The sequence below is a fragment of the Corvus cornix genome, chromosome 28, assembly GCF_000738735.6.
Source record: "Corvus cornix cornix isolate S_Up_H32 chromosome 28, ASM73873v5, whole genome shotgun sequence".
Taxonomy (NCBI): domain Eukaryota; kingdom Metazoa; phylum Chordata; class Aves; order Passeriformes; family Corvidae; genus Corvus; species Corvus cornix.
Window position 1 is genome coordinate 3,131,757 of NC_046356.1, and position 27,791 is coordinate 3,159,547.

The 27,791-nt window shown below is 56.3% G+C and overlaps 3 protein-coding genes across 7 annotated transcripts in view; 1 reads left to right on the top strand and 2 right to left on the bottom strand.

Moving 5' to 3' along the window:
• Positions 1 to 389: 389 nt before the first annotated feature.
• Positions 390 to 3,067, bottom strand: POLR2E (RNA polymerase II, I and III subunit E). The gene is given in 9 exon segments (XM_039566451.1): positions 390 to 666; positions 935 to 1,008; positions 1,138 to 1,216; positions 1,385 to 1,443; positions 1,609 to 1,689; positions 2,094 to 2,209; positions 2,403 to 2,480; positions 2,483 to 2,576; positions 2,755 to 3,067. Coding segments are annotated over 8 exon segments (630 nt in total). The 5' UTR covers positions 2,812 to 3,067; the 3' UTR covers positions 390 to 666; positions 935 to 942.
• Positions 3,068 to 3,233: 166 nt separating this feature from the next.
• Positions 3,234 to 5,018, top strand: GPX4 (glutathione peroxidase 4). The gene is made up of 7 exons (XM_039566453.1): positions 3,234 to 3,347; positions 3,603 to 3,697; positions 3,828 to 3,972; positions 4,053 to 4,204; positions 4,344 to 4,368; positions 4,628 to 4,687; positions 4,762 to 5,018. Exons 1-7 carry the CDS (start codon positions 3,249 to 3,251, stop codon positions 4,792 to 4,794), a joined length of 609 nt encoding a protein of 202 aa, XP_039422387.1. The 5' UTR covers positions 3,234 to 3,248; the 3' UTR covers positions 4,795 to 5,018.
• A 1,142-nt stretch (positions 5,019 to 6,160) lies between these two features.
• The window catches only part of SBNO2 (strawberry notch homolog 2), a 50,575-nt gene continuing 28,944 nt past the window's right edge, over positions 6,161 to 27,791 (bottom strand). For all 5 annotated transcript variants that reach the window (XM_039566447.1, XM_039566446.1, XM_010411582.3 and 2 more), the window contains 27 exons: positions 25,236 to 25,328; positions 24,591 to 24,687; positions 24,237 to 24,397; positions 23,700 to 23,833; positions 23,017 to 23,107; positions 21,767 to 21,910; positions 21,158 to 21,275; positions 20,668 to 20,773; positions 20,254 to 20,407; positions 19,712 to 19,888; positions 18,893 to 18,990; positions 16,694 to 16,776; positions 15,600 to 15,800; positions 15,061 to 15,233; positions 14,550 to 14,681; positions 14,156 to 14,291; positions 13,727 to 13,839; positions 13,146 to 13,217; positions 12,321 to 12,429; positions 11,985 to 12,059; positions 11,547 to 11,690; positions 11,298 to 11,392; positions 11,089 to 11,181; positions 10,780 to 10,911; positions 10,499 to 10,575; positions 9,890 to 10,080; positions 6,161 to 8,971 (listed from right to left, as the gene is read on the bottom strand). In XM_039566447.1, coding sequence (XP_039422381.1) covers positions 8,334 to 8,971; positions 9,890 to 10,080; positions 10,499 to 10,575; positions 10,780 to 10,911; positions 11,089 to 11,181; positions 11,298 to 11,392; positions 11,547 to 11,690; positions 11,985 to 12,059; positions 12,321 to 12,429; positions 13,146 to 13,217; positions 13,727 to 13,839; positions 14,156 to 14,291; positions 14,550 to 14,681; positions 15,061 to 15,233; positions 15,600 to 15,800; positions 16,694 to 16,776; positions 18,893 to 18,990; positions 19,712 to 19,888; positions 20,254 to 20,407; positions 20,668 to 20,773; positions 21,158 to 21,275; positions 21,767 to 21,910; positions 23,017 to 23,107; positions 23,700 to 23,833; positions 24,237 to 24,397; positions 24,591 to 24,687; positions 25,236 to 25,328 — 3,837 coding nt within the window. In that variant the 3' untranslated portion in view covers positions 6,161 to 8,333. The remainder of the gene's footprint in view (positions 8,972 to 9,889; positions 10,081 to 10,498; positions 10,576 to 10,779; positions 10,912 to 11,088; positions 11,182 to 11,297; positions 11,393 to 11,546; positions 11,691 to 11,984; positions 12,060 to 12,320; positions 12,430 to 13,145; positions 13,218 to 13,726; positions 13,840 to 14,155; positions 14,292 to 14,549; positions 14,682 to 15,060; positions 15,234 to 15,599; positions 15,801 to 16,693; positions 16,777 to 18,892; positions 18,991 to 19,711; positions 19,889 to 20,253; positions 20,408 to 20,667; positions 20,774 to 21,157; positions 21,276 to 21,766; positions 21,911 to 23,016; positions 23,108 to 23,699; positions 23,834 to 24,236; positions 24,398 to 24,590; positions 24,688 to 25,235; positions 25,329 to 27,791) is intronic.

The following is a 27,791-nucleotide window of genomic DNA, read 5'->3' on the forward strand; positions in this document are numbered from 1 at the left end:
CGTCCTGGGGATCTGGGGCTTCCAGGCTCCCCCAGCTGCAGGAAACATCCAAGTCCAAGTGTTTCTGGCAGGAAAAGTGAAGTTTAAAAGCCCCCCCAGAGTTCTGGGATAAATTAAAATGAGCGTGACTGGGGGTGATGAGCAACTCTGTCGCAGTGTCCGAACACCAGGGTCCCAAACCAGGGCACAGAGGGCAGGAGATCAGGGAAGGAATGAGGTTAAGTCTGAGCTGCAGCATCCAAACTGCCCAGGGCAGCTGGTGAAGGCTCTGCAGGGCTCAGCCACGATGCAGAGCCCCGGCAGGAAGAGATTCCAAGCCTAATGAAAAATATAGGAACTTGCAGAGTCTCGAAGCTTTGCCACAGGGAGAGGCTGAGCAACGCCACAGCACTGAGGGGACAAACCTTTATTTCAAACCAGAGCCCATAGAACAGGGAAGCAAAGGCCTTTCCCACTCATTTCCTGCCATCACTTCAGCTCTCTGTGACTGAGTCCTGGATGGGACTGAGGGGTTACCACAAAGTCCAAGCTGGAAGACAGGGAATGAGCCCAGCAACGGGGCTGCAGAGAGGCAACGTGGGAAGAGGATTTCCTTGGCCATCTCCGAAGGGCAGGAATCTCTGAGTGCCTGTGAACTGCTGGTGGGAGTCTCCCAGCTCCTCACACCTGGAAGAGAAGGAGGAATGGGAATCACCTCCTGCCCCCTGAGCTGACCCCGCTGCAGGTCTCTCTGAACACCCCAAATCCCAAAGGGCACGGCCTGAGCAGAGGGACAGGTGACAGGGGAGCCTCACCCTGCTCTCTCCAACAGGTCCCTCCATGAGCCATTTCAAACTCTGAGACATTTCCCTGGAAGCAGCTGCTTCAGTGACCTTGGAACATCCCCTGGCACTGCCCAGAGCCCCCCCAGGCAGGGGGATCCCCTCATCCTTACCCACTGTGTCACTGCACCAGCCTGTAGGTGATGTACCTGCCCGCCGTCTCACTGGGCCTGATGATCTTCACTACCTGCAAGGCAGGCACAGAGCTCAGGAGGAGGAGACACTTTTCCTGCTCCAAGAGCTCCAAAATCAGCTCAAGGATCATCCCCTCCCTGCCCTGCCACAGGGAGCTGCTGCATCAGCCAGCTCCTCTCACCTGGCCACGCTTTATCCCAAAGTACCGGGCCACGGGGTCCCCGGCCTGGATCCTGGGGAGCTGGTTCTCCCTGAGTTTGCTGTGCTGGGAGTCAAGGAGAAGCTCTGGACATGCCATGGGCTGTTGGCAGCTCACGAAACAGAGAAATGAACCCTGGCAGGAGGGGGTGTTTTCAGCCCAAATTTCATCACACCCAAGCAGGAAGAAGAGACAGACAAAGGCAACCAAAGGGACACTCAAAGGATACTATCGAGCCAGCAGCTCTGTTACTTCCTCCTTTGTCATGACCACGTGCTCTGGCACCAGCTGTAAACAGAGGAGAGGCTGAAATGAGGCAGCAACTGCAGACAACGTTTGGGAGGGGGAAAGGACAACTGTGTCCCTCAGCCCAGCCAGAGATCCAGGAGAAGGACTCTGGGAGCAGCAGGAACGCAGCCAGCACAAGGGAGGGTCCATCCTGCCCCTGCTCACCTCATGCTCCGTGATGTTGATGAGAAGCTCCTGCTGCAGGAACTGCTCCAGGATGTATTTGGGAGCCATGTCAACCAGGGACTGGAAGGGAAAGGCCCGTCAGAGGTGGCTGGGACAGCCCTGGCTCAGAGCTGCTCCTCAGTGAGGACCTGGGGACACCATGTGCTCACACGGACACAGCCAGGCTGGGAAGGAGCACAGGGATCTCCTAGAACAGGGAAACATCCCTTTTTCCCTCCTCCACCTCCCATCTGCTCATGGGCCCTCAGCTGTGCCACTGCCACCAGGACCAGCTGCTCTGGTTAAACACACCTGGGTGCTATACAAGAGCCTGTGCTAAGGAACAGCATTCTCCAGCAAAAGCTTTTACCTGGAGGGGAATTCAGGGCTTTTATTTACCCACAGCAACGCTGAGAAACAGAGAGGAAAAACGTTCATGGCCCCTCAGGAGCCCCGGAGTGGGACACGACCCTGTCCCCACACACCTGCTTGGCCGAGGGGGTCATTCCCTGCTGCACCACGATCAGGGCCCGGGTGATGTTCTCCTCCTGCATGCGCTGGCAGTACATCTTGATTGTTTTGATGCCCACTTTGGGCTCCTCTGGGAAAGAGCCAGACCCGGGGTCACCGAGAGCCCCCCGCGCTCTGCCCCCCTCTCCCCGAGGGCTCAGCCAGACCCGGGGGTCCCGAAAAATCCCCCTGTGCTCTGAACCCCTCCTTGAGGGCTCAGCCAGACCCGGGGGTCCCCAGAGCCTCCGCACGCTGTGAACCCCGCCCGGGCCGGCGCTGCTCACCGGGGAAGAACACGAACATCTGATCGGTGGGATCATCGTTGTGAGCCACCAGCACGGTCAGGTCGGTGCGACGGGGCGGCCCTCGCTGGGCTTGTCCCCGAACTGCGCCTTGAACTCCTCCAGCGTCTGGTCCAGCTCGTCCTGGGTCACCAGGTACCCGCGGTCATGGCAGAGCTGCGGGAGCAGCACCGGGCTCAGGAACGCGTCCTCACCGGGCACGGGCGGGCGCACCGGCCTAGGCGGCCCCCACCCCCGCCCCGCGGCCCCGCACCGCCTCCGGGGCTCCCCGCACCGCCTCCGGGGCTCCCCCCGCGCCAGGCTCGGCCCTCCCGGTGCCTCGGTTCCCCCGGACCTGCATGATGGTCTTGCGGATCTTCCACAGCCGGTACGTCTCCTCCTCGTCGTCCATGCTTCCCGCTGAGGCCCCCGCGGGCTGCCCGCGCTGCCGCCTGCCCCACGCGCACACACAGGCGGCGCCGCCGCGCACACGGGGGCCTCAGCCGCGGCGCCTCCTGGGAGGTGTAGTCCGCTGCGAGCTGCCGCCGCCGCTGGCTGCGGAGGGAACGGACGTCTCTCTGCTGCCGCTGGAGTGGGTGTCTGGGTTGCTGCGGCCAGCCGGGAGGGAATCGCCGCCCGGAAACTCCTGCCCGCAGCACCTGATTCCACATCCCGCCCTTTGGTCCGTCCTTGCTCCCCGCCCTCGTGGTTTCTCCCGATAAACATCCCCGCGGCCACCCCGCCCGTCCTGCTTTTCTATTGGTCAGCTTTCCATCCATCATCCCGCCGAGGCCGCCTCTCTGCGCGCTGATTGGTCGATCAGGCGGAAAGGGGCGGGGTTTTTACGCCATGGGCTGGGCCAGCGGGGTGCGGAGCGCGCTGCGGTGCGGGCGGGCGGCGGCGCGGGCAGCGCGACTGGGACCAAGGCGGAGCGCGGTGCGGAGCATGGTGAGTGCGGGGCCGCTCGGGGACCGCGACCCGGCCCGCTCCGCTCCGGGACCGCTCCGCACAGCGGGGGCTCGGCCTGCGGCTGGCCCCGGGTCTCTCCCGCGGGGCGCCCAGGGTGGGTGGCGGGGGCTCGGGCCTGGCCTGGCCCGGCCGGGCGGGGCGGGGCGGGGGCGCGGAGAGGCTCCCCAGGGCCCCACCGGGGCCGGAGGTGGCGGGGCCGGCGTGGGGCTCGCCGCTGATGTGCCCGCCTCGCAGTGTGCCCAGGCGGACGACTGGCGCTCGGCCAGGGCCATCTACGACTTTCACGCCCTCGACATCGATGGCAACGACGTGTCCCTGGAGAAGTACCGGTAGGACGGAGGGGCCGGGGGTGGCGGAACGCGGCGCCGGGCGAGGTTGAGCCGCAGTGGTTCTTGCGTAACCCGCCGGCCTCGCCCCGGTGGGTGAGGGAGAAGGGCAACTCATTCACCCCCTCTGCAGGGGCGACGTCTGCATCATCACCAACGTAGCCTCCAAATGAGGGAAAACCGCGGTAAACTACACTCAGCTTGTCGACATGCACGCCCGATACGCTGAGAGGGGTTTACGCATCCTGGGCTTTCCCTGCAACCAGTTTGGGAAGCAGGTACGTGGGGTGGTGGCGAGGGCTCCCCGGCAACGTCAGGATAGCCCGGGGACCCTCACGGTCCCGGTGTGGCCCCTCAGGAGCCCGGGGACAACGCTCAGATCAAGGCATTTGCTGAGAACTACGGGGTGAAGTTCGACATGTACAGCAAGATCGATGTCAACGGGGAGGATGCTCACCCCCTCTGGAAGTGGATGAAGGAGCAGCCCAAAGGGAGAGGCACCCTGGGCAAGTAAGTGTGGGAGGGGGAGCCCCGGGGACCCCCAGCCCTGCAGCCGGCAGGGAGGGCTTGGCTCAGGGCCTGGCTGGGCGTGAGTAGCCTGAGGGTGGGCTTTTCTGCCCGAAACTCACTCCTGTTTTTTCTCTCCTAGTGCAATAAAATGGAACTTCACCAAGGTAGGACACAGTTGCCTCCTCTGGGCTGCACCTCCCTCTGGGGAGCTGGGGGAGGAGGGAGCTTCACACTGGGCTCTGCTCTATGTCAGGGCAGGAGCATCCCGAGGGGTTCCTGTGCCTAGAGACCCTTGGGAACCCTTTCCCTGCCCCAGAGCACAGCTGAGGGGAAAGCAAGTCTGTGGGGGCTACAGCTGCCACACCCCCAACACCTCCCTGGCAGCCCTGGACTCGCTCACCAGGGGTTGCTTCATTCCCACAGTTCCTCATTAACCGGGAAGGCCAAGTGGTGAAGAGGTACAGCCCGATGGAAGATCCCTATGTAAGTGCTGCTGCTGGGGAGGAGGGGCAGGCCGGGGATGTTCTCGGGGTACAACGCTCCCCTCTTGCCCGCAGGTGATCGAGAAGGACCTGCCTAACTACCTGTAGCTCTGCTCCGCTGTGCCCCTGCCCGTCCTGACGCCACTGCCTGTGGAGCCTCCTCCAGCCCCATGACGGGCTGCCTCCAATCCAGCTCCTGGTGGGGCAGCCCTGACCCACAGCGTGCATCTGCTGGACGGAGGCTCCGGAGGCCGCGGCTGCCGCGGGCAGGAGCAGCTGGAGCCCCCTCACAGTAACAAGGAGTCCCCTTGCAATAAAGACGTTAGGAAGGAGCTGCTGTGTCGCTTTTGGGATGGAGCAGGGAGGGGTGGGGGCTGCTGCGCTGCTCCTGCTGAGAACCTGGAGTTTGCTCGGAAGCCAAGACCTTACGCAACCCTTGAGCCAAGCAGGGATAATCCTCAGTGCTGAGGAGGAAGTGCAAATCCAGCATGATCCGTGCTCCCAAGGGGCTTCCTGGGAAAAGGCAGAGCAGGGGAGGGTGTTTGTACCCTTCTGGGATCCCTCCTTCCCCTTCTGGAATCCCTCCTGTCCCCAGGAATGCTCCGGGCAGGGCAGCAGAGGGGATGGGTCCAGCAGTGGTGCAAGCCCTGGCCAGGAAAAATTCCTGCAAAACAGAACCCAGGCGTGTTGGGACACAGCAAAATATCCCCTGCGGCTAGGGATGTGTCTGACCACAGCGAGCAGGATCACCCTCCTCCTCCTCGGGGCAGCGTCCTGGTGATTGTGAAGGCAGAGCTGTGCCCAGCCAAGCCCCTGGGGGCTGATGTCCCATCCTGGGCAGGGACAGCTCAGGTTCTGCCATGCAGGAATGCTGCTGCACCTCTTCCCAGGGCCTGGGAAGTGCTGGGTCTCCCCTTCACATCTGCAGCCCCCTCAGGGAGTCTGTCCTCAGGAAGAATCCCGGGATCTTTGCTGGGGTCCCCCAAGTCTGACACCCCTGCTGAGCCTCCAGCCTGGCACATCAGGGATGCCGGGAGGATCCCGCTCTCGTTTAGGGATCCCTCAGTGGGTGTCACCCCATCCCACCTCCCATGGGGTAACAAGGCCAGCAGTGCCTGGATGAGATGTCCCGGAGCTGTGGCAGCTCCCGCTGGGGGAACACGCTGGAACAGAGACTCTTTTATCTGTGTTTTTCCAGCCAAGCCACGAGGGAGCTGCCTCATCCAAGGTCGGTGCCCAGGCTGGATCCAGCCAGGATCCTCCTCTGCACGAGCCGTGGCTTCTCCCAGGGAGAGGGGGAGGCTTGGGACAACAGCCCTCAATGCCACTGAGTTGGTGACACAGGAGATACAAAGTCCAGCTGCCAGCAGGATGCTGGCCCAGGGATTCCTGGTCCAAGTCCTAGCTGGGCTCCTGGGGCAGGTTGGACAGACCGACAGAGAGAGACAGAACTGGGAGTTACAGAAATCTCACGTGTGGCTTCTGTTCCATTTTTACTGAGCAGAATGAAAAATTATCCTTCTGAGGCAAGTAGAAAATTCAGGAAATATTAGTCCAAGGCACATAGTCTAAAAAAAATCTCTTTACATATGTACAACTTAATTATAAATATACATAGAAACAAAAGGCAAACGACAAGCGGATTAAAAAGTGCCAACACAAAGGTGTCAGGGAAGAAAACAGGGACTCATTAAAAATACAATCAGTAGGACAACTGCAGAATAATTTAGTTAAAAGATAACATTACATATTATTAACCCTGACAAAACATGGGATTGGGGCAGGGAAGGGATTCCTTGAAGGTGCTCTCTGTCTTTCCAGAGGCCAGGGAGGAAGGATTGCATATATTTTAAAGTTAAGGTCAAAGCCACCAGGTAAGGCTCCGGTGACAGCAGAGGGTGCCCAGCAGGGAATTCCCCCTCGCTATTCCTGAGTTTAAACCTCTTTGAGCTGGGTTTTCCCGGCGTCCTTTACCCTCATTGCTGAGAATTCAGCCCCAAGCAAGCAGTGCTTTAAATAGGGGAGGGTGTGGAGAGGGGGGAGCCTGGCTCTGCCTGAGCCCGAGGGAGGCTGCTGGGGTCGAGAGGAGCAGAGCTGGAGGAGAGCAGGAGCCCCCGGGGCAGCAGCAAGGCTTTGGGAGGAGGCACAGGGAGCTCCCCCATCTTTGGTGATCACTTTGAGGTAAAGAGGTGAAATGTGCCCCCCGACCACAGGGATTGAGCCGGGCCTGGTGCTCAGAGGCCGGTGCCAGCTGGGGAGAGGGGGTAAGGACAGGCCCCCAAAACGAAATTCAGGGACCAGAGTAGCCTCAAACTGAGCCCACTTGTGTGGCACCAGGGCAGGTCTGTGACCTCGGTGTGTCAGGGGTCAGCTCCTGCCACAGCCGGAGCAATTCCCAACACTAAACAGGGCACTGGGCCAGTTCCTGAGCCCTGGAGGGACATGGTGGGGACAGTGTCTGCCCGGAGGAGGTGACAGCACCAGGCACTGTGAAGCTCTGGCCCCCTCAAGACTGACCTGTCAGGGCACAGGGGACCTCCTTCCCCAGGGGCTCTCCGAGGAAGGGCCAGGTCAGGCAGGGTTGGTCCCAGGCCTTTCCCTGAAATGATCCCGGTGCCACTTTTAGGAAAGGCCTGGATGCCCTCTGTCCTGGGGAGGAGGCAGCAGGGGGTGGGGCAGTGCTTTGCAAAGCAGCCTTTGTTCTTTGGTATCCAAGGGTACAGCAGGAGCAGCCAAACTGCAAATCCCGGGTGGTGACAGTGACACTGCACACCCTGAGCAGTGACAATGACACTGCACACCCACGCTGGGCTGCCCTGACCCAAAGCCAGACCCCTGGACCGGGGTCCATGGCCCAGCCAAGGACAGTGGCAGGACCAGTGGGATGTCCAGGTGAAGGGACAACATGTGACAGCAGGAAACTGGCCAAAGCACGTCTGGTCACGGCGACCCGGTGAGGTTAAAGTGCAGGACAGGGGACACGTGTCCCTTCTGCTCTGGGGAATCCTGCTGGTCCTGGCGTGGCTGAGCTCTGACAGACTCCAGCTCTGTCACCGTGAGGGTGCAGCCAGCTCTGGCCACTCCCACGGAGCTCAGGCAGCCCAAGGTTGCTTCCCGGGAAGGGCAGCACAGGCAGTTTTGTCTCTCTCACTGCACCTGCTCAGCCCTGCCAGAGAACTCCTGAGCTCAGCATCTCCCAGCTCCTCTGGGACATTCCCTTTCCCTTCATCCCAGCCTGCCAGCACAGCCTCAGGGTCCACAGCAGGGCTGGGGCAGCCCAAGCTGGGGGCTGGGCTCTCACCCTTCCCTAACTGACCAGCATGTGGTCAGCAGGTCATTCTGGAGCCTGGCCATGGCCCTGCTGGGCTGGAGGGCTGGAGAAGGTTCGGACACTCAGTAGTCTGCAGGGGGTGGGCAGAGGAGGGGTCTCCCCTCAATCCCACTTGGGCACTGACCTGTGAGCAGGACTCGACCCAGCAGAGCCCCCTTGGCCCAGCGGGACCCACTCAGCTCCCCCCGGGGCACGTTCCACACAAACCTGTACATGCCTGACTGAATATTATATATAAATAAAATTCACTTTAAGGAACTACAGGCTTTTTCTTCCCTCAAAACCAGAGCAGGGTCAGTCCAAACCAGTAGAAAAGTCAGGGCTCCTCAGCTCTCACCTCTGCACCAGAGGACACAGATCCACGGCAGCATTCCCAGCTGGCACTCAAGTCCGGGAAGGGCCCACTGAACTGGATCACGCTCTGGCGCTCCGGGGGGAGCAGGTTCTCCTGGGAGGGCCCGTTGAACGTCCTCAGCATGTCCTCCAGGATCTCTCTAAAATTGATATTCCCGTCTTGCTGGAGAAAATCCTCCTGTGGCTGCTGCAGGGGGGCTGGGGGAGGCAGGGCAGGGGGCTCGTGCAGCGAGGGGCCGGGGGCTGCGCTGCCCTCCAGGCCAGGAGCGTGGCCAAAGCCAAAGGACAATCTGTGCTGCTGCTGCTGGGGCTGCAGGGTGGGATCCGAGGAGAAGCAGAGCGCTCTGGTCTCCGGGTTCAACATCACATCAGGAATGCTGTTGCTGGGAGGGCTGTAGGTCAAGTCCAAGATCTCGTTCTGGCACAGGGAGTGCCGGGGCAGGGGCAGCCCAGGCCCTGGCAGGATGTGCAGTGGCAGGGAGAAGGGTGAGCTCTGCTCCTGGGCCTGGAGCAGCCGGCTGTGCTTCCTCTTCACATTTTCGTCCATCTGCTTCAGCTCCTCCCGCACCCTGTGGACGCAGCTCTCGGGGATCTTTATCCCTGGGGGAGGAACACACATCAGTTCCCTGTAGCAGGACCTTTCACCGCGATACAGCAAAACTATCTCCCTGTCACATGTGGCTAAGTCAGACTGGAATGATTTGTCATGTGATGAATTATCTCAGTTGAAAACCCCCTTAGCCAGCAATAAGCCTTTTATCTTGGTGTGAGAAAGGAAAATTAGTGACTGCAGAACACAAGCATTTTTACAACTACAAAAGACCACTATGATTTTCATGAAATCAGAAATCTCTTATACACTGAGTGTGTGAAGAGTTCTCCTCAATGACCAAGACATTGGCATCGAGTTACTTCCCCAGAGGATTGAGAGAAATTAAGGAGATTCTCTGCACACTGCTATCATTCATTGGTGACACTGACTCCTAATTTACACTACTTCTTCGCTAGCTGTAACATAGGTACCTTTATCTTTACTAGTAGTGTTTCCTCTGCTTATCCTGTGTAGTAAGTAAATCTGTTTAAGTCTTATGTCTGTTCTCCTTGGCCTATTCAAATAAATAATTAATGGCCTGATTGGTCATTATTAAGAACGTGTGAGTGAGAGCGGGTTTTGGGGTGCTGGCCGCCTCAATAAAGCTGCTGGCTACTGCCAGAAGCCTGTCAAAGGCAGGGACTTGTCTAAGCTCTCCCCTCTCCATTCATAACATCCCCACAGCACTCTGGAGGGGGGGCACTGTGGGGACAGAGGGAAGGGCAGCAGCACTGGGGGTGTTCAGGAGGATGATGGGCCTGGCTCACCCCCTCTGCCCCACCACGAGCTCCCCTCCTTCCCATGGGGTCACCTCAGCAGTGGGTGCTTCCAGGCTGGAACACATCCCTTTCAGGAAGGGAATCTTGATGCTGGGCAGCTGGACCCCTTCCTCCTGCCCCCCCTTCCCTTCCCAGCACTTCACCCACCGACTTGTTTCTTCTTCTCCTTGGTTTTAAGGCGGACGATCTGCAGGTAGCTGCTGCTGGTGATGTCTGCCATGACGCCGGCGATCCTGCTCCACACGCGCAGCAGGGCCCCGCACAGCATGTAATAGTGCCTCAGGCGCATGCCCTGGAAGCATTCCTTCCCCTCCTGGATCAGCTTGCAGCTCTTGTTCCTGTGGGGACCATGGGAGAAAACCTCGGCAATTAGCACAGGTTCCTGGAGCTGTGTAGGATCCACTTCCCCACAGCCTCCCCCACTGTCACAGGCAGGGATCCCTGGGGTCTGGGCTGTGCCTGGGGAGGGAGGACGTGGCTTAATGGCTTTAAGCTGAAAGAGGGGAGATTTAAATTGGATATTGGGAAGGAATTCCTCCCTGTGAAGGTGGGGAGGGCCTGGCACAGGTTGTCCAGAGAAGCTGTGACTGCCTCATCCCTGGAAGTGTTCAAGACCAGGCTGAATGGAGCAACCTGGCCTAATGGAAGGTGTCCCTGCACATCCCTGCCATGGAGCTGGATGGGCTTCATCTAGGGTCCCTTCCAACCCAAACCATCCTGGGATTGTGTGGCAGGCTGGGGCTGCAGCTGCCTTACCACACGGCGTGGTTACAGTTCTTCAAGGAGAAGTGGTAGCTGCTCTCCCAGTGCTCCTTGGCTTCCTCGGGCAGCACCTGCAGCACAACACTCAACATTAGGAATTTTCCACTGTCCAGGATGCAGAAAATGTGAAATCCAGGGGTGGGAGTCAGGACACCTGGTGCTACCACCATCCCTGCCCATCTACAGCAGAGCCATGAGGAGCTGTGACAGGGTGACAGTGAATGCCCTTCCAACCTCCCCCAGCCCCCATACTGGGGGGTGCAGGTCCCACCTACCCGCCGGTATTTCTTCTGCAGACTGTCCAGGCTCTCAGGCTGGCTTTGCTTCCCAATATTTGGCTTGTAGAGGATGAAGTTCTTCCCACGGCTCTGCTCTGCCAGCAGACAGGTGTATTTGCTGCCTCGCACCTGAGGGGTACAGCTGATGGTCACAGGCACAGCCTCCCTCCCCAGATTTCTCTAAACTAACCCCTTCCTTCAAGGATGGAGGTCCTTGGAGGCATTTCACTCGTACAACCATGGCAGATTTCCTGCTGGAATCACCCCTGAGCTGAGGTGCTACCCTGGCAGAGCCCAGGGACGTACCTTGTAGGAGAGGTAGAATCCATCAAAGGCTCCTGTCAGTTTGAGCGACTTCTCATAGGCTTCCTCCCACTTTAAGCCTCTGTCAACGCTGATCTGAACAGGGACACACAGAGGGATTTGTAACTCCAGGGGCAGGATGAGTGCCTCGGTGTCTGCCTCACAAATTCCCCCTCAGCACAGCCTAGAACCAGGCAGAGACAGGTGCCCACCTTGTAGAACACGACCTGCCCGTCCTGCGGGTGCCCTGGGGTCAGGAAAACCTCCTTGCTCTCCTCGTAGATCTCATCCACTCCTGGGGCTAAATCTGTGGAAGGAGAAAAGTCTGTTGTAAGGAACATCCTCCCAAAAACACCTCCTTGGGTCTCAGGATCTGTGCTGGGTGGGGACACTGCACTGGGAGGAACAGGAACCCCAGGGGTGCAGGAGGCAGAGCTGTGGCCACCCCTCCTTCTCCATACCAAGGATGCCCATGTCGTATTTGCCCTCCTTCTTGTCCTTCTCAATCAGGTAGTCAAAAGTGTCGGAAAAATACTGGAAGAGCATGTTCTGCTTGTCCACCTCCAGGCCCAGGATGCGGTTCAGGAATTTGGTGATGGAGCAGTCTGCAAGAGCACAGTGGGTCAGGGAACATGGCACAGCTGGACATGGAACCCACCAGCCCCCTCCCAAAGAGCCCCACAAGCAGCCCCACCATGTCCCTTCTGACAGCAGCCCAGTCCAAGGGCTGTTCCTGTGGGGCCACGGGATCTGCAGCACAGGCTGCTCCCACAGCACCTTCCCCTCAAGGCAAACATCCTGCCCAGGCACCCAGCAAACTCCGTGAGGTTGGGTGAGCCAGGACACCCCTGTCTCTTCCATCTGTCCCCTGCCTGGGGCAGGAGCAGCTCCACACGTACCCTTCTCCACAGAGACTGTGCCGTACTTCATCTGGCTGCAGCAGATCCCCACCGAGATGAGCCCTTGCTTCATTTCTGGAATGGCAGAAGACATCTTTTGCATTTTGGGGCTAAGCCTCCCATCAGCATTACTGCAGGACTGCTTCCCCTCCAAGAACTCAGCTCCTCCCCATGCCTGGCAGGGTGACCTGGCAGCGTAAGCCAGTGGCACTTTCCCCTCTCTGTTTTCTCCCTCTGACCTCCTGCTCGGTTCTTCCAGCATCCCAAACCTGAGACCAACCCACCCAGCAGAAACCCTGGAGCTGGTAATGTTCTTACCACTGGTAATGTCCTTACCACGGAAAAAGGCATCCTCCCCTCTCTCATAGCTCCTGGGCACAGGAACCCTGTTCTCCGTGTGGCTGAGGATCGTGGACAGGACCCTGTCCAGGGCTTTGGCCCCGTACTGCGGGAGGAGACCAGAGTCACACACGGGAGGAACTGACATGGACAGCTGAGCTGGGGGCTGAGGGTGTCACACACTGCTGAGGGTGACAGTGATGAAGGTGACATGCTGCTGAGGGTGTCACACACACAGCTGAGGGTGTCACACACTGCTGAGGGTGACAGTGATGAAGGTGACATGCTGCTGAGGATGTCACACACTGCTGAGGGTGACAGTGATGAAGGTGACATGCTGCTGAGGGTGTCACACACAGCTGAAGGTGTCACACACTGCTGAGGGTGACACTGATGAAGGTGACATGCTGCTGAGGATGTCACACACACAGCTGAGGGTGTCGCACACTGCTGAGCACTACAGAGAACGCTGTCAGCCCAGGAACACAGACAAGGCAAGAGGGAAGCTGCATGGGTGCCCCCCATGTCCCCAGGGGAACGGAGTACAGGCCCCTCCCTGGGGGCAGGGGACCGAATGCCCTTCCCAGCTTCCCCTTCCCAGCTCCCGGTGGGAGCAGAGTCCTCAGTCTGACCATGACTCCGAGCTCGCAGGAGCTGGGAGCTAAAGCTGGGAGGCAGGAGCTGGGTGCTAGGCTGGGCCCTGCCTGCAGATGCCAGCAATGATCCTCCTGGCTCTGCCTCTGCCTCTGGCTCCAGCTCCTTCTCCCAGTTCCTCCAACCCCCTCTCAGCTGCGCTGCGCTGCGCCGGCCCGGTCCTGTCACCTTGTTCTCGAAGTTGTACTTGCTGAGGTCCCGGGACTCGGTGGCCCGTCGGTCCCCGTGAGTTAAGGCACCCTGGGAAGGCAGATGAAGCAAAAGGTTCTTACTCTGAGCTGTTGCAAAACACCAGGGAAGGATGGCCAAAAGCATGTCCGGGAATGTGCCATGGGGAGGCAGTGTTCCTCTGGAATACTGAAACTTCACCACAGGATTTGGGGATTTATCAGAAGTGAAGAAAATGAAACAGAGGCAAACTAATTATTCCATTAATTATTTCATCAGCTTTTTGGGAATAATATGGGTGTATGCTCCAGTAATAGTGGGGAATTCCAGCATCTTGAAGTGGGTTCTTGCTTCCCTGAAATTCCTCCCAACGCCTTGGTTACGTATTCTTCCTCATTTCCTTTCCCAAATCCCAGGATGCTGAGAGCCTTCTGCATTCCACAACTGCAGTGCCTCAGCCAGGGGTGACACAACCCTCCCAGTTACAGTGGCCATGCTGGTGGGAGCTCTGACCCAGAATCTCCTCAGAGGGAATCAGAGCCCTGTTGGGATCACAGCTGATCTTTGCTGTGGGCACTCACCAGGCTCTCCAGGCGTTTTGCCACGATGGATGCAAACCTCCTCTCCCCCGCCAGCTCTGAGATGAGGAACACGTACTCGGGAGCAGAGACCTGGTTGGATCGGTGCGTTCGGCCTATGGGAACACGGGAACAGGGATGGAACAGGAGGTTGGGATGGCCTGTCTGGAATGGGAACGTAACCAGAAAAGCCACATAATGCCCATCTTGCTCACCCTGGGGAGTCCATCCTCTGCCCCAGAGCTCAGGGCTATAAACCCAGCTCTGCCAAGTCTCAGCAGCACCAGTGACTGTGTCTCTGCTCTCTTCCCCACAAAGTCATCTCCTAAATGCACCTTGGGTTGCCACCACACCAGACCCTCCCAGGGCCCATCCCACAGCCTGGCCCATGCTCAGGGGAGGTGACAGTGCCCAGGGATACCCAGCCCTCACCGAACTGCTGGATGGCCCGGTCTGCGCTCCAGGGCAGCTCCAGGGTCATGTGCACCCGGCGCTTCTGGTTCTTCACCCGTCTGTCAGCTTGGAGGGAGATCCCTGAGCTGGAAGCCTCCGAGATTATCGCTACAAGCTACGGGAGAGCCGAGTGAGAAGAGAGTGAGGTTCCTGGACATGTGTTAAACAGCTTCAAGAAACAGCCCCAGACACTGCAGCAGCCCCAGCCAACAAAGGGACCTGGGAAGCTTTGTCACCTTCCAGCAGGTCAAACCCACAGAGAGCTGCTGGCCTGAGGCTGGCAGGGCACAGGGCAGCACAGACACCCTCCCTTCCCTCCCCCTCTCAGCACACTCAGTCCCATGCAGGTTTTTGGAGCTCGACCCCAGCTCACCTTTTCCCCCTGCATGAAACGCTCCTTCTCCTTCAGGTTGACGTGGTCTATGGAGAGCCCTTGCTCGGCGCGGGACTCAAACACGACGGAGCCGTCGGGCCTGCGAACCACCCGTCCCTTCCGGCCCGTCATCTGCACACAGGAGAGGGGCTGCTACAGGCTGGGGACCCACATGGCCCAGCAAGGCTATCCAGTCAATTCCCAACAGCTTTTTCACATTGCCAGGGAGAGGAAACCCTCTGCCAGCAGGAACCTGCTTTTTTTTTACTAGAAGAAATTTTTCCCTGTGTGGGCCCAGGTTGCCCCATCCCTGGAAGTGTCCAAGGCCAGGTTGGACGGGGCTTGGAGCAACCTGGGAGAGTGGAAGGTGTCCCTGCCCAGGGCAGAGGGGTGGAACAAGATAATCTTTAAGGTCCCTTCCCACCCAAACCACTCCATGATTCTGTGATTTTTCACTGGCCCCTTTCCCTTTCACCCAGTGCCACCAAGATACACCGACTGTGGGAAGTACCTCGGCCACGTTCTCCGGGCCCCCAAAGTAATCAATCAGTTCATCCAAGGTGTTGAGAGGTAGCTCTTTGCCCAGTGCTTTCACTTTTGCTAGGAGGTCCTGCTTCATCTTTTCGACCTTTAGCTCCCTCAGGCCGTGCAGCTCTTTCTGGGAAGGCAGCATATGGAAACTACCTGCGATGTAAAAGGCAAAGGTTTAGAGTAACCTGGACACTGGACATCAGAGAGGGGGAAAAAGTTGTCCCAGAGGGTTTTTGGGGGCACTGTTGCTGGACAAAAGCACTATGACCTGCAGTAAACGCTGAGCATGGAGTGAATTCCCTCTGGGCTTTCCCTTTCTGCTGGGGGAAGGAGCACACACAGGGCAGATCCCTCCTGCTCGCCGATCACAGTGGGTGAATGTGGATCCACCTCACAAGCCAGAGTGTGACCACCAGGACAAAATCCAGCCAAGATCACAGGGCTGTCCCAAGCCTGAAGCGGTCCCTGCAGGACCCAGTCCCCCCTCCCCAGCTGTCCCCGTGTCACTGCCCCACTCACCCCTGTCCTCGCCAGTGCAGCCGCCGAACGTGTGATCCACGAAGATGACATCGTCTGTCTCTAACAGGGACTCCGGGGAGGAGGTGAGGTCGCTGTCCAGCCCCATGTCGGAGTCGGTGCTGCTGTCATCGCTGATCTTGATGACCACCCCTTGGTCACACGGGCCCCGCAGAGCCTTGGGGCAGCGGCCCCTCGGCCGTCCTGCACCAGAGAGTGAGCGGGGTCACGGCACCGGCTCCGGCGGGATACCAGTGCAGGACAGAGAGGGCCAGCTCAGAGAGAGGAGGAGAAGGAATCCCAAAAGAGCTGAGCCTGCCCCAAACGACAGTCTGACCTCAGAAAGACAGAGCCTCTGGGGTGGGGGTGGCAGTTAGGGAGGGAGGGAGAGCGGGAAAGAGAAAGGAAGAGAGAGAAAGGAAGAACAAGGCACTCCTGAGCAGGGCTGAAGTTGGCTGCACATGTCAGGATGGGCGCATGGCTGGCTCTAAGCAGTGCCAGCTCCTCCGGGAAGGAATCCCATGGGATTGCCTCCAGAGGAGTGTGCAGGACACAGGAAGGTACTGGTGTTTTGGGACACTGCTTGCAGGCACACCACCACGTGCCCCCGCTGCATGAGAGGGTTCATGGATCAGCTCACACAGGCTGCACCACAACCTGCCAGTGCTGCTTCCACATCCCACTGGAGGAGAAATCCCCAAACTCTTCTTACCCGCAGCCACAACAAATAATTTGGCAGGGAAGTTATTTTTTTTTTCCTCAGGGCACCTGCCATGCTCTGAGTAAGGGGTTGTGGAGGTTGCTGGAGACACCAGCCAGGCCTTGTGCCATCTGCCCCCAGTGTGGGTCGAGGGGAAGGGGGGGGCAGGGCAAGGGCAGTGGGGCAGAGGGAGGAAAAGGGGGGATGACCCAGAGCTGCCGTCCTCTGGATGAGGGAGCAATGGGAGATGTGCAGGAGGGCAAACCAAAACCGGGGAGAGCAGCAAAAAGCATGAAGTGGGGAGAAGGGCAAAAGGCAGAGAAGCTGAGTGGCTGTGGGGGGAGCAGCAGGGCAGGAGGCAGGGGCTGGGCTGGGCTGGGAGTGAGGGAGCTCTTACGTTTTCTTTTAATGCCAGTTCCTTTTTCTCTCTTTCTTTTGGTTGAAGGAAAGTGCTTCTGAATTAGTGATAGAAAGACGCCTCTGAAAGTAAGATGCAAAATTTATTCCAGCTACCAGCAACACGTGCTGGTTATCACGTACCAAGGTGTGTTTGGGATAGCCCCACAGTGCATGGAAGAGAGGTCAATCCACCCCATCCGTGGCCACCAGCTTGGGCTCAGCCAGCCCTTGGTACAAGGTGGCTCCTGGAGCTGCAGGACCTTTATATCGCAACCAAGAGGGAGTTTTGAATGGGAAACACTGCATTGGGAAGCTGTTACACCAAAAATCCAGTAAGTCCCAGTGTCCCAGCCCCTCTCCATGCCCTGAGAGCACAGACCACTGTCAGGCCATCCAACAAACATGCTCCACCAAAGTCCTCCAACTCCCTGGCCGTGGGCCTGCTTCCCACAAAACCAGGGGACAGAACATGGATCTGTAGTGGTTCCAAGTGAATGGAAGGAAAAAAAAGTCAGAAAAGGTGAAAACCAAAGGTTTCCGTGCGCTGTTCTGCAAATCAAAGAGCAAATGTTTAAATGCTGACTGTGTGGATGAACCCCCAGGGCAATGGGGTGGTGCTGACTGAGCTCTGCTTAAAAAAAAAAACCAAGAAAAAACCCCAAAACCAAATGTTGCAAGCAACAGGTGAGCGGATGGACATGATGACTCCTCCGGGAGAGAAAAGGGAGACTTGGGAATTGGGGAGGGAGCTCCAGGACCCTTGGTGTGAGGGGCTGAAGGGGACAGCGACCACACTGCTCCCCAGAAGGACGGAGCTCTGTGACTGCAGTTATGTGACACCAGGAATGACCCCTTGTCCTCTGTCCCCCCCCATTGGGAGTGACCCAATGACCACTCACTCCAGAGCCTCCCGGCTGTGAAATTCCACTCATTTCCCGTACTTGCCCTCCCCATCTCCCTGAAAACAGAGCCCTGGGCTGGAATTCACTCACAGGACCATGTTTATTTTTAACCCCATTTCTCGGCATCTTTAAACTGCTCCTTCCCAGCACACTCCCCTCCAGAAATCCCCTGAAGTGCTGGAACACCAGGACACACATTTGGAGGCTGAGCAGATGCCAGGAGACAGGGAACACAGAGCTCCTGCCCCTGGGAGCAGGGACAGTCACACAGAGTGGGACCCCTGACAGACCTCTCCTCCTGCACTGCTCAGCCAGGGACCACGCTGTCCCCTGGACTTGAGTTCTGTGACAAGGAAACCAATCCACAGGGCCAAATCACCCAAGGAGCTGCCAGACCCGCCCTGTGAGCTGTCACCAAACTGCATTTGGTTTTCAGGAATGGGCTGGAGGCAGAGGAGTGACACAGATCAACCCAAACCCCCACCAAAGCGGGAGGAAAGCTTGGCCTAACCTGGCCTCCCGCTGCCTCGGGCATCTCTCACTGCTCCCACCTGCAGCAAAAGTCACTTAGAAGAAAACAGCTCTGCAAAACAGAGGAAACCCAACCCACGTCCCACGTTTCTGTCCCCTGTCATGCAGGAACAGCCACATTCAGGGACAGGCTGGGGTTTTGGAAGCTGCAGGAAGGAAAGGGAGCAGAGCCTCACTCTCTGCTGAACAGGCAGCACAAGTCCTGCTGCTGGCTCACTCCTGACACAGGCAGCTCTCCTGTTAGCTGGGAACAGCAGCCACACAGCCAGGACACTGATCCTGCCTCGTACATGACTTAAAAGCCAACTCTGGTGGATCTAAACTCCTCAGAACACTCCTCCCTCCCCCTGCTGCACTGATGCCACCCCACAGCATCATCCCAGCCTCTGCCACCACAGGAAATTATCGTGCTCATTTCTTCTATGTCAAAAGCCTGTTTTCCAGAGCCAGATCACACAAACTACCTCTGAGCTACAGTTCTGGCTCTCCTTCTGCCAATTCTTTTATGTGTGTAGACAGTAGGATCAGGCTCTTCCTGTAAGTCCACGGGAGACTTCAAAATCCAGGATGTAGCTCATGCAGTCCCACTGAGGATACAGTGCCTCAGGAACCCACCTGAGCATCCCCTCCATGGTACAGGGGGAGGTGACATCAAACTAATTTTTACGACCTGGCCAGTGCTCCGTGCCCCAGGGCAGAGCTTTCCTCCTGCCCCTCCGGCCTCCCACACATCCCACAAAGGAAAACAAGGATTTTTAACTCACTCTGCAGCAGAGACAAAGCAGTTGAGGTGCCCATCATTCTCGTCCAGAACCTCCCTGGTGCGAGCCTCCCCCGTGGACTGCAGGCCGATGACGATGCACTGCAGGGACACGAGGGATGGCACAGTGAGGTGTCAGAGCACTGCCACAGGCTCGAGGCATTTCCCAGGCCCAGGTACCTCCCCTTGGCCCCTGTCCCAGGTAAATCCGTGCCAGGCCCGTAGCAGGGCTCCTGAGGAAGAACCATCTCTCAAATCTTTCAGCATCCAACACCCCCCTGTGCTGACCCCACAGAGGGGGACTCTGAGCACAGAACCTCACTGACTGTGCTAGGAAGTTTCTTCCTAAAATTTCCAAGGTGCACCCAGATGGAAGAAAGGACAGAGCTGTACTTGAGGTGGAGGGTTTGGTACCTCTTCTAGAACCGTACAGTCACAGACCAGTTTGGGTTGGAAGGACCTTAAAGTTCATCTCGTTTCAAATCCCTGCAACAGGCAGGGACACCTTCCACTAGACCAGGTTGCTCCAAGCCCCATCCAACATGGCCTTGAACACTTCCAGCTTGAACATGACCCAGAACCCCCTCCCAGCCCAGCCTGCCCACACAAACAGCAGACAACACCTGAGGAGATGAGACCACCTGAACTCCCCAGCATCATTCACCAGGAATATTCTCAGAAACCCAGACACTGCACTTCACTCTGGAGAGAAATTCAGTCTTAAAGTGGTTTGGACTGGCTGCCAAGCCGAGCAATAATTAACTCCCTTTGGTTGCAGACTACACAAAACCCCAGGTCAGGCTGGTGGGTGCTGCTCCCGTACCTTGTCCCTGGCCAGCTCCTCCTGGGCCAGCTCCACGAGCCGCCGCACCTTGGCGGCGATGCAGAGGTACTTGAAGAAGCGCTGGTGAGCCGACCAGAACTGACCCCACAGCGATTTCCGAGACTCCAGCCCGATCCAGTCGGCTGCCTGCTGGAACACCATCAAGGCCTCTGCCCACTGCAGATAATACCAAGAAGAATGAGTTAATAGAATTTCCATTGTCATTCCTGCCATGCAGGAGGTGATCAGAACAGTCTGAGGGTTGATAATCTGATTTAGAATCAGTGTGCACTGAGCTGGATGAACACTGGTCATCCTCTCCATCAGCACGACGCAGCTCTGGTTTGCAAATGTAGAACTTTCAAAAAGAAGCAAAAACGTCTAAGTTTTTTTACTACATCAGCTGAGCATTGTGTACCTCTTTTCCTTCTTACGTTTGAGGTCATGGCCACATTTTGGGGCCTCACACCCTCCCACATACCAGCAGCAGTGCCCAAAGCATGGTCAGACCTCAGCCTCCCACTACAAGAGGCCCAGCTCACCAGCTTGGCTGCCTTGTCGTAGACAGCCTTGTACTGCTCGTCCAGAGGGATCTCCTCGATCCTGAAGGTCACTCCAGTGAAGCTGAGCTGCCGAGCAATGTACATCCCACTGACCTTCATGTCCATGGCCACAATCTCCATCGCGCCGACTCCCCTGGGAGAGGACAACAGTTGTGGGACCCAGCTTGGAGTCGCAGCTGTGAAACCCAGTCAAGAACCCCAGCTTTGAACCCCAGCTATGAACCCCAGCTATGAACCCCAGCTATGGGACCCTCCCTCTGCCCTGGGGCAGCATCAGGCAGGTGCCTTTCCAGAACCGGCCCCTCCCCTGGCTCATGCTGCCCACACCATCCTCGGGCACTGCACCATTTCCCACACAAGGCCCCCACCTGCCCAGGGCTGGACAGGACTCACCTCTTCTCAATTGCGTGCAGGAACTCGTCAAAGGCTCGGAACGGGGTTCCCTCCCCCCAGATCCCCAGGCGGCTCATGTAAATCATGTTTTTTGGCTCTGAGGCACCTGTTGGGACAGAAGATACTGTCAGCAAACCCACAGCAGCTGGGAATAGTTGTGACTCAAGTGAAGAGAACTCTGAAGAGGTTGTAATTTGCATTGTGCCTTTAGAAACCTTTCCAAACATTGACCTCCCTACATACAGCGGGTAAACATCACCAAGCAGCTGGAACAGCCAGGAACAACATAAACTGGAGAGAAATTAATCTGACCTTGCCAAAAAGTTGCAAGTAACATCAGTGATGGGGCACACTGAGCTCCTCTCTAGCCCTGCAGCACCACTGGCCTCTCCTTACAGGATCTCACACACACTCACACCTCAGGGTGCCCCTTCAGGTCAGAGGGGACCTCTGCCGCTCTCACGCCCACCCCGTGGGCAGAACAGCTCACCTGTGGCACTGGCATAGACAACCCTTGCTCGAGGCAGCTTGTTCTGCAGGTCCAGCACTGCTTTGCCCATTTTGGTAGAGCTGGCGTTTTTGGCTTTGTGGCATTCATCAAACACAATCTGGAGGGCAGTGTCAGTTAAGGAGAAAGGATCTAGTTTCACCCTGAGGATGGGAGCAGACAGAAAATACAGCCCAGTCTCCTCCAACCAACTGAACAACCTATCCCAGTATCAACAGGACTGACTCATGGCCCACACATGGAATCTGCTGGGTTTGCCCGGCCCTGTGCTCTTCAGACCCAAAGCCATCCACCCCTCCCTCTCCCTTCACCTCCAAGGTGTGTCTTGTCTTGTGATACTTCGGGAGAGGAATGCTGAAAAGGTTAATCCCAGCTGCTTCTTCCCCTCCTCCCCTTAACTGCATCCTGGGAGGAGGAGGAGATCAGAGTGTGGGGGATTCGTGTCTCCTGAAGGCACTGGGCTGCTCCCACAGCTGCTCCCCATGACTTCACATGGCCCCAAGCTCTTTGTTCCCTGCTGAAGCACAATCACAAGCAGCAGTTCCTCTCTCTCTCCAGTTTTTGGCTGTTGGTTTTTTTTTTTAAGGATACAACTCCCTCAAAGTTTTCCCTGCACCACTCCAAAATCTGTTTCAAGCGCGTCCTGTGCTGTCCCCCCGCTTGGCTTTCGCCGATCAGCGCCGAGTAGGTGGCAAAGAGGACTCCTTCTGAGGTAGCTGTGTCACCATATTTAATCTGCAGGCCGAAGAGCAGGAGCACACACACACTGTGATTGCTGTCCCCAGCATGTCACACCCACCCCTGCCCACATTCCGTGCTGCTGAGTGCCGGACACACATTCCCGCTCTGAGAACAAATCCCAGTCTGAGCTCAGAACAGGCAAAAAGCTGTTGGTAGCTGATGTCTTCAGCATTTGTGTTTGGCACAGAGACACAGTGATGACAGGGACTGTAAATGCCTGGAGAAGTGCCACAGCCAATGTGTCAGCACATCTGGATGCATGCAGTGAACTGCGTGGACCGCGCGGGGACATCGATTTTCTGGCAATAAAGAGTGCTTCCTTTTTTTTAAGCAACAGTTTAGAGTCTTTCATTGCTTTGACCCTTCCTGTCTGTTTTAATTCCTTCTAGAAAATCATTTTCTCTGTGACTAAGTGAGATTGTTGTCTGTCTCACTGCAATGGATCCTACATGTAACGAAATAGAAGGTAGGGGGAAAACCCTGGTCCCGAGATGAAGAAAGTTCCATTCAAAGTCTTTTGGGGCTGAAAACAAAATCCCTTTCAATCTCTTAGTGGAGCACACTCAGAGGTGTCAAACACCTGTGGTTTCTATGGAGTTTGTAAGAGCTGGTTATTTAATACCATTAAAACCAGAGGAGAGGATTTAAGTGAACTGGGAGACACTGGACAGAGACTCAACCACAGGCCACGACAGACACCAGTCTGTGCATTTCTGTGCTCACTGCAGCTCTGAGAAGTGATTCCATGAACCAGCACTGGGAAAGGCTGGCTCAGGAGAGCAGAGCACATCTCACAGAGCTGTTCTCTCCACAGGATTCCTCAGGAATGGTGAGGAAGGTTCCAGCTCTGCTGTACTTGCACTTGTCTGCAGACACTTCCCACTCCCAGCAGGGAACAGCTCTGTGCTCCCTGTGCAGCTCCATGATAAAAATAGCTGGAGCCCCGAGTGGGAAGAGCTGGCTGGGAGGAGGGAACAGAGGCTCTGCTGCTGCCTGAGCCTCATCCTGCACAGGCAGAGGCTGCTCCACGTGCTCAGCCAGAGCCTCCAACTGCTCCCGGGGGCTGATTTCACAGAGCAGCAGTGCAGCTCCTCTCCTACCTTGTTCAGAGCATGCACAGGAATGTGGGAGGCCTCGATGTCCTTCAGGTCTCTCTCAGCATCGTACTTGAGATCGTTGGAGACGCTGAACCTGCAAAGGAGGTGTGGGGTGGTTATCTCCTCCTGGGGCTGGTTATCTCCCCCAGCAGCTGGGGCTAGGTATGTCCCCGGGGAGTCTGGGCTGGGTATGTCCCCGGGGAGTCAGGGCACACGGTGATTAACAGCTCTGGTGATTAACAGCTCTGACTAAAGCAGGAGGAGCTGTGCAGAGCTGTCACATCTCCCACTGCCCACGGACCCCAGTGTGAGATCCGACAGCCCGTCTGCCCCTCGGCACAGGCTGTGATCTGCAGCAAAGCCCCATATTCCTGGGTCTGCACTCGGGAAGCCCAGGAACAACCCTCCACGACTCCAGAGAGAGCAGGGGCCAGGCTCGACAACTCGCCCCAAGGAGCACGAAACCTGCTATTTCACAGTGACTCATTCTCCATCCCTGCTGCAGGGGGAATATTCCCACTTCACAGGCAGCAGTCAGGCACTAAGAGGTGGAAATGACTTACCCAAGGCCACAGCATGACTCAACTCTAAAGCCAACATCAGCACTAAGGAATTCCTTACTTCTAGATCCAAACTAACTCCAAGGTCTTACGGGAAAAGAGGGAAAAAAAGCCCCAACAACTTACCACAGAGCTTTTTTCCTCCCTTTAAGATAATTTTCAAAGATGATGCCCGCAACGGTCCTGCCCTTTCCGACTCCGGCACCATCCCCGATGAGGAACCCAGCTCGCTGCCCATTGGGCAATAAAACTTCATGTTGCTGCAAAACCAAGAACAGAACTGAAAATTAAACGAGATTTGCCTTTGCTAGGAGCTTTGACGTGAGCACCACTTAACCCTTTCACACATTCCACAGATGCACGTGCACCGCTCAGCCAAACGACAGCAGGAAAGGTCAGGGTCATGGCCAAGCTCACAAGTGGCAGTTCATGGGAAAGGGCCCCAAAATGTAAAGCCCTCTGCAAGAAAAGTCCAGGATTCTTGCCTCTTTGCAGAACAGATCACATAGAAGCCCCTGGCTTCAAACAATCCTTCAAAAGGCATTTAAAATGCCAAAGGAGTTTCGTCACCCGAATTACAGTTGTTTTAAAACACAGGTGAACACCTGTCCCTGCAAGAGGCAGCTTCCTTCAGGTATGAGACACCCGAGGTGCAGCAAGTACCTGGCAGGCGTAGATGATGGCTTCCAGCTGTAGTGCAGACAGGGAGCCTTTGTCAGCCACAGAGCAGGGCAGGGAAAGGCTGTAGGTGATGTCAGGTGGGGGGACGCTGGACAGGGTGCTCGTCTCAACCACCAGGTCAGGGTGGTGCTTCCCAATCTTGGCTGAATGACAATAGAACACTGGTTAGTCGAGGTCTTCACTCCCAGGGGCACCTCAGAGCTCATCAAGCAGCTGCAGCCCAGGGCAGTGTAGAGTTTTCCTAGAAAACCACAAGCCTGGGAGGTGCCGCAGCAAACACACAATTAAATTAGGTTGTTCAATGGAGTCAACAGAACTTCCCAAGGCAACACTCACACTTTGAAGGGATATATTCTGCATAGGTCTCCGTCTGCCCCAACTCTTCCGTTTCTTCCTCCTCAGCTTCATCTTCCTCCTCTGCAGGAGCCTGAGACTGAAGAAAACCAGCATTGACTAAATGTTAATGTTCTTGCTGAGCTATGGACACACGTGGTGTTGTGCCCTGCCTCAAACTGACACTGAAACCATCCCCCAAAGCCACAACCCCCCTAAACACAATCCATTCATTCCCAGAGTAAGGAAAGCCACCAGTGGGAGCCCACCCCAGGGGCTGTAAGAGCTGCCCAATGCCTGCTCCTCACCAAACCAGGGAAAGATGTTTGCACCACTCTTGGGATGGGCTGTGGGGCTGTGTGAACCCTGCCCAGCCATGCCCTGACCTGCCCTGAGCAGGCACCTGGCCCAGTTTTCCACTCAGCACTGTGCCCACAGGAGAGAGCAATGTCCTGAGAGCCCAAAGTGCCCCTTAACACAACGAGGTTTCCCTCTGGGAAATGTAACACACTTCTGGGAAAGGGCAGGGACTTGTGCCTGTCCGAGTTTCTTGTCTCACTCCCTCTGAAGGGAAAAAGGTCAGAACTGCTCCCCCCAGCACTGGGATATCACCAGGAGCATCCCACTGAGGCCAACTATGGATCTCACCTGGTAGCTGATGAGGAGCGGGGTGTTGGGGACAGCAGGAACGTGGTCACTGGAGCTGTTCAGGCCTGGGAACGGTGTGCTGGGTGAGAACAGCTGGAACACAAAGGGTGTGGGTGAGGAAGGGCAAACATGGAAATGCACCAACAAAGATCCTTGGACACTGCTCCCTGGACCATGCAGCTTGCCAGGAGAGAGCTCCCAAGACACCCCGCGAGGAGAAAGAGCTCCCAAGATACTCCGGGCTGAGGAGATCCTTTGTCTGCTCCCACACAAACAAATTCACCCTGGAATTTCTCAACGGGGAGCAAGGTCAGGCCAGCAGCTTGTGGCATCCAAAGCAATCAGCAACTCCAGGAGCAGCACTACTCCAAGTTTACAGCCTGTGCAGAGCGCCAAGCTCAATGACAGACCCATGCTGCACCAGCAGCAGAGAAAGATGGGAAGTTCTTAGGCATAAACACTCCTATTTTTAAATAAAATTTAAAAAAATTAAAAAGAAGAAGAAAGAAAAAACCCACCCTCCATTCCTGGAAGCCTGAGTCAGAATTACCAGAAGGAAGCTGGACTGAAGAACTGTTTCCAGTGCCAGCAAATCTGGAGAGCAGGTGAAACATCCCCACCTACAAATCCAAGTTCAGTTTGGTCTCGGACAGGAGAAAGGCCAGGAGCTGCTGGAAGGGCAGGACGTGTTCTCGCAGCTCCAGCAGCAGGAAACAAATGCAAGGCTGGGTTTTCATCACAAAATCCCCAAAGTACAAACCTCTGCTATCCTAACCCAGCTTTGGCACTCAGCATTCCACCTCGGGAATTGCAGAGGAAGCAACAGGAACCTTGGCTGCTTGGAGCATTTGCAAACCACACACACAGGTGAGAATGGGCTGTGAGGGCCAAAGCAGGAGCTGCAGTGGGAGATGGATCATCCACCTGTACAATTCCTGCATTTCCCTACCCTCCCTCACCTCCTGGTTTGATTTTCTCCTCCCTCTGTGCTAAGGACATGCAGAGAAGAGGAACACAGATCCGTGAGAACAGGGGGCTGGAAGCAGGAAAAATTCTGACAATTGCACAATCACGGCCTCGGTCTTACTTCACTTTTTTCCTTTCTGCACTATTCTCCATTTTGTCCCACCTTGCCATGACTTCCGTGGGAAGGGAATCAGTCCCACGTGGCTGCCAAGCCAACCTCCCTCTGTGCAAATCCCTTCCCTGGGCTCTGAGCTGGGAAAAGGGTGCTCACATCTCGAACATGCTGTGAATGAGCTACAAAAAAACTGCATCAGCAGCTCACAAATCCCAGTCAGAGGCTTCCAAGGCTGGGCTGCACTTCCCAGACTTAAAAACTGGGAATGTGTGAGATGGATGACAGAAAACACAATGTATGACAGGGACTATTTTTAAAAGGTTATTTCACAACTCCATGACAATCGAAGCTGTTTTGCCTGCTGCTCCTGCAAATATTTCACAGGGTGGCAGCTCTTCCCTCTCTGCCCATTCCTGAGTGATAAACAGAGCCAACATATCGGATACAGCTCCTTTCCCTGGCATAACAGCTCTCCCCACAGGCACATGGAGGCAGTTCTGTGTCCAGCCATTTCCACTTTGATCCTGAGCCACCTCCAGCTTCAGCACCTCAATCCAGGGATTTTCAAGGAGCTGGGAATGTTTATTTTTAAAGAGGACAAAGCACAAGGCTGTTCCTGTTCCTGGGGGTGGAACAGTTCACAGTGGGGTCTCCCCCAGGATGCAGCCAGCTTGGCTCCTGGGATGTCCCATGCATCAAAACTGTGAGAAACCAATGCTCCTGCTCTGCCTGGGTCTCTGAGACAGAAGTTCTGGAAAAACTACACTCCTGATAACCCAGCAGCAGGCTGTGGGTCAGAGCTGGCTGCACAGCCACAGCTGAGGAATGTCCTGGATCACAGAAATCAGGATGTAACGTGACTGATGTTCCATCACTGTAGCTTAGTGACTGCTCTGGCTGCTCAAAAGCCAAAATTCCTGCAATTCTACAGAATTGGTGTGCTGATGTGGCGAGGGACAAGATTATCTAAGCTGCTGATATCCCACACCAATGTGCAGAGGCCAGTGGTGAGTCAGTTTGACAGTTCTTTAACCCAGCGTCCCCGAACATGGTGCCACTTCCATGCAAAAATGAAACCAAAATCTCCTGTCCACGATGCCTCACTGACACCACCTCAGGAAATGTTACTCAGTTAAAAAACAGCCCAAAAAGCAGCAACCCTGCCCCAACCGCCTCAGCAAACACAGATAAGACAACATTTAAAATTAGCTGGAGATTCCTTTCCAAAGGAAGTCATTTATAAATGGAATTCCAAGGAGTTAATTGGCCTTATCTGAGCCCAAGAGCTCAGCAGGACACAAGAGGCGAGGACAGGATGTGAGGAACAGCATGGGACACAAGGGACAGGGACAAGGAACAGCACAGGGGCAGGGACTCTGCTGGAGATCCTGCTGTGCTCACACGAGTCAGTCTCACACAACGTTTATTTCTCCCTCGTTTTCTTCGTGCTGGATTTAGAACAGCTTTTCCCAGTA